Genomic DNA, 3,493 nt, shown 5'->3' with positions numbered 1-3,493 from the left:
GAACTCGATCGCACTGGATGAAAAAAAGCAAACTGCTGCTACAGAATTTCATCACTTAAAGCAAAAGTCATCCGAATCTACTGATGACTATAGTCACAGATTATCAAGGAAATGCGACCAAGCCTATCCATCCTTTTCCAAAGGAAATAAACTGACTTTATGTGCCCAACATTTTGTTGAAGGTTTGAATTCTGACCATTTAAAGGAAAAACTTTCATTGATTATCTGTCAGAATCCTGACATGCCCGAGTTTTACACTTTAGTTGATACAGCTAGAAGATTATCACATGGTGTATCTATTTCTAGTGGAAATAAATCCACGACATCTGATCCAATTATGAGTGTACGATGTACTTACTGTAAAAAACTTGGGCATACACTTAATCGATGCAGATTAAGGAAGAACTCTGTTTCAAATGAGAAATCCGGACGGACGAAAACTGATGATTGGACAAAGAATGCAAAGTGTTATGTATGTGGTAAACGTGGTCACATCAGTAAGACATGTTATCAAGCGAAAAAACCTGTTCATCATGTTAATTTTAACCAGACGTGTCCAACCAAAGATGTTACTGTAGGAAAACTAACCAGCTCTGCTACGGTTGATTCTGGTGCTGCAGTAACTTGTACTACTGTTCCCAATATGCAGAAGGCTTTTCCTGGTGGTTATGATATGGAATCCTGTAGTTCCGTATTGACAGGTCCTTCTGGTGAACAGATTCCAACTTTAGGTGTTATAAACACTTATGTACAGATAGATGGCCATACCGTTCCTGCACGAATTCATATTATAGATTCAGAAGAGGATATTTTCCTTATTGGTTGGGATATTATTTCAAAATTTCATAAAGTGACTATTTCTCCAGCCAGTAATAGTGTAGATTTTGGACTTGTTGTTGAGAATTCTGAATGTGTTTCAGAAGTACGAGCTGTTACAACCACTGTGGTACCACCCCGTTCTCAGAAGATATTACGAGTACAAGTATCACATCCTTCACCATCTGATTCTGGATTGCTTGTTGAACGATTAACAACTTTTGAAGACAAATCTGGGTTATTTGTTGGACGTTGTGTCTCCAACTCTAAGACTCCTTTAGTATTGCTTATGAACCCTGATTCCATTAGTAAAACTGTGTATGCTTCTCAACAAGTTGCTTGTGCAACTGCATTAACAATAAGTGCTACTTCAGAAAAAGAACCTATTAATAGTGTTGAGGAAAAATCTTGGAATATTGGTCCAATTAATTCTTCATATAAATCCAAACTACTTGATTTGTTAGGTAATTATAAACCGGATGTGTTTACCGGCTTAGGGTGTGCTAAGAAACATTCTTACGAGTTAAAGCTAGCAGCTGATGCTGATTTGTCTAAAGTACGTGGTCGTCGTCTAAAATCTAATCCGCGTATTAATCAGGAAATAGAATCACAAGTTAAGTCGATGTTAGACTCAAATGTTATTGAACGTAGTGATACAAGTGTTTTGTCACCCATAGTATTAGCTAAGAAGCGTGATGGCTCCCTTAGATTTTGTTTAGATTTTAGATCATTAAATAATCAGTTAACTGATGAAACGTTTCCATTACTAACGTCTACAGAAGCCATGATGCAACTTAAGAATTCAAAGTATTTTAGTGTTATTGATATGTTTTCCGCTTTTAATCAAATTCCATTATCTGAAGAAAGTCGTCTTTTAACAGGTTTTCAAACATCTTCAGGGGTTTATCAATTTACAAGATTATGTTTTGGTTTAAAGGTAGCTCCACTTGCATTTCAGAAAATTATGCATCTTGTTTTAGGTGGTTTAGATTTTAATCACATATTGATATATCTAGATGATTGTCTTATTCATACCTCTACATTGGATAATCATTTGCTTATTTTAGAACAAGTATTAGATTGTTTTCGTAAAGCTGGTTTAACTTTAAAACCAGAAAAATGTCATTTCTTCATGGACTCTGTAAATTATCTGGGTTTTAAATTTTCAGAAGATGGCATTATTCCTGGTGATAAAGGTCTACAAGCTATTCAGAATTATCCTACTCCTACTACTTGGGAGGAAGTTCGTTCCTTTATTGGATTATGTGGATATTTTATGTGTTTTATTCCTAACTATTCAGATCTTGTATTACCTTTAAGTAATATTGTTGCTCATAAACAATATAAGTGGACTGAGGCTTGTGAAACCTCTTTTAGAAACCTGAAATCATGCTTAATGTCAGAACCATTACTGGCTCATCCTGATTTCAGTGATAGTGCCAATGTGCTCATTGTGCAAACTGATGCAAGTCAAACTGGTTTAGTAGGTGTTTTGCTTCAAGCTGACAATACTGGATTAGAACATCCAATTATTTATGCATCTAAGAAACTTTCAAAAACTGAAAGAAACTATTCTACTATACATCGTGAAGCTTTAGCTATTATTTGGGCAGTACGAAAGTTTCGTGATTTTGTGTACGGACGCAAATTCTTATTACGCACTGATCATAAACCACTTACATTTATTATGACTTCAACTAAGCCTAAGTGTGCTAGATGGGCTTTAGAGCTAGCAGACTATCAATTTGATATTGAACATGTTAAAGGTACTAATAATTGTGTAAGTGATGCTTTAAGTCGTGCACCTATAGACGATTTTGAAATCGATTTACCTATTTTAGCTGTTACTCGTGGTCAAGTCGAACGTCAATCTATTATAGAGCGTGCTCATTCTTTAGGACATTTTAGTGCTCAACGAACCTTAGCTAAATTAGTTAATAGTAAAATTACATTATCAGAGGTTCAAGATTTTGTAGGTAAATGCAAAACATGTATAACTGGACCTCATGCCATTCCCAGAAGTCCACATGGTATGACTAAAACTGCGCTTCGACCCTGGGATATAGTGCATTGTGATTTTGTTGGACCATTACCTCGTTCAACTAACGGTTTTGAATATATTTTTACGTTCATGGATGATTTAACTAGGTTTGTCATCGCATGGCCCTTACGTGTTGCAACAACATACACTGCTATTTCAGTGTTGGATAGATTATTTTCACAGTCAGCAAACTTACATTTACCATTTCCTATAAATAACTTGTAATATTTTACCATGAATTGGGACGAGAAACTTTATGTCTTATGAAAATAAATACACAGTACTTATTACACTCCATACATAACTAAACGCTGTCATTCGCTCTTTGGTAAGGTCTTCAAAGAAGGTTGGGCGACATTCCTATTGACAATAATAGAAACAACACCCGAGACCTTAACATCACCAGTGCCATAATGGTGATAGGAAACGGCACTAAACGCAAATGCGTTGGCTTGAGGAAAGTCTCTTGGAGACAAATAGCCAATGGATTGTATTGTTGCATTAATAGCTGAACTTCATTAAGGTTATGACTTAAACCGCGGTAAGGGGGGTTGATAACTTCCGCATCAACCTCGGAAGCCTCCATATCTTTATTAACAGATATGGCAGACTTCAAACGAGCTCTTCCTCCCTTTT

General features: G+C 35.9%; 1 protein-coding gene across 1 annotated transcript; it reads left to right on the top strand.

Annotated features, from left to right (window-relative positions):
• Nucleotides 1-241: 241 nt before the first annotated feature.
• LOTGIDRAFT_174200 (hypothetical protein) lies at nucleotides 242-3,082 on the top strand (the record flags this gene model as incomplete). The annotated part of the gene is made up of 2 exons (XM_009052525.1): nucleotides 242-1,463; nucleotides 2,658-3,082. 2 exons carry the CDS (start codon nucleotides 242-244, stop codon nucleotides 3,080-3,082), a joined length of 1,647 nt encoding a protein of 548 aa, XP_009050773.1.
• Between the last annotated feature and the right edge of the window lie 411 nt (nucleotides 3,083-3,493).

This window comes from Lottia gigantea (assembly GCF_000327385.1).
Source record: "Lottia gigantea unplaced genomic scaffold LOTGIsca_185, whole genome shotgun sequence".
NCBI lineage: Eukaryota > Metazoa > Mollusca > Gastropoda > Lottiidae > Lottia > Lottia gigantea.
Note: the sequence above shows the minus strand (reverse complement) of the source record. Positions and strands in the feature narration are given on the sequence as shown.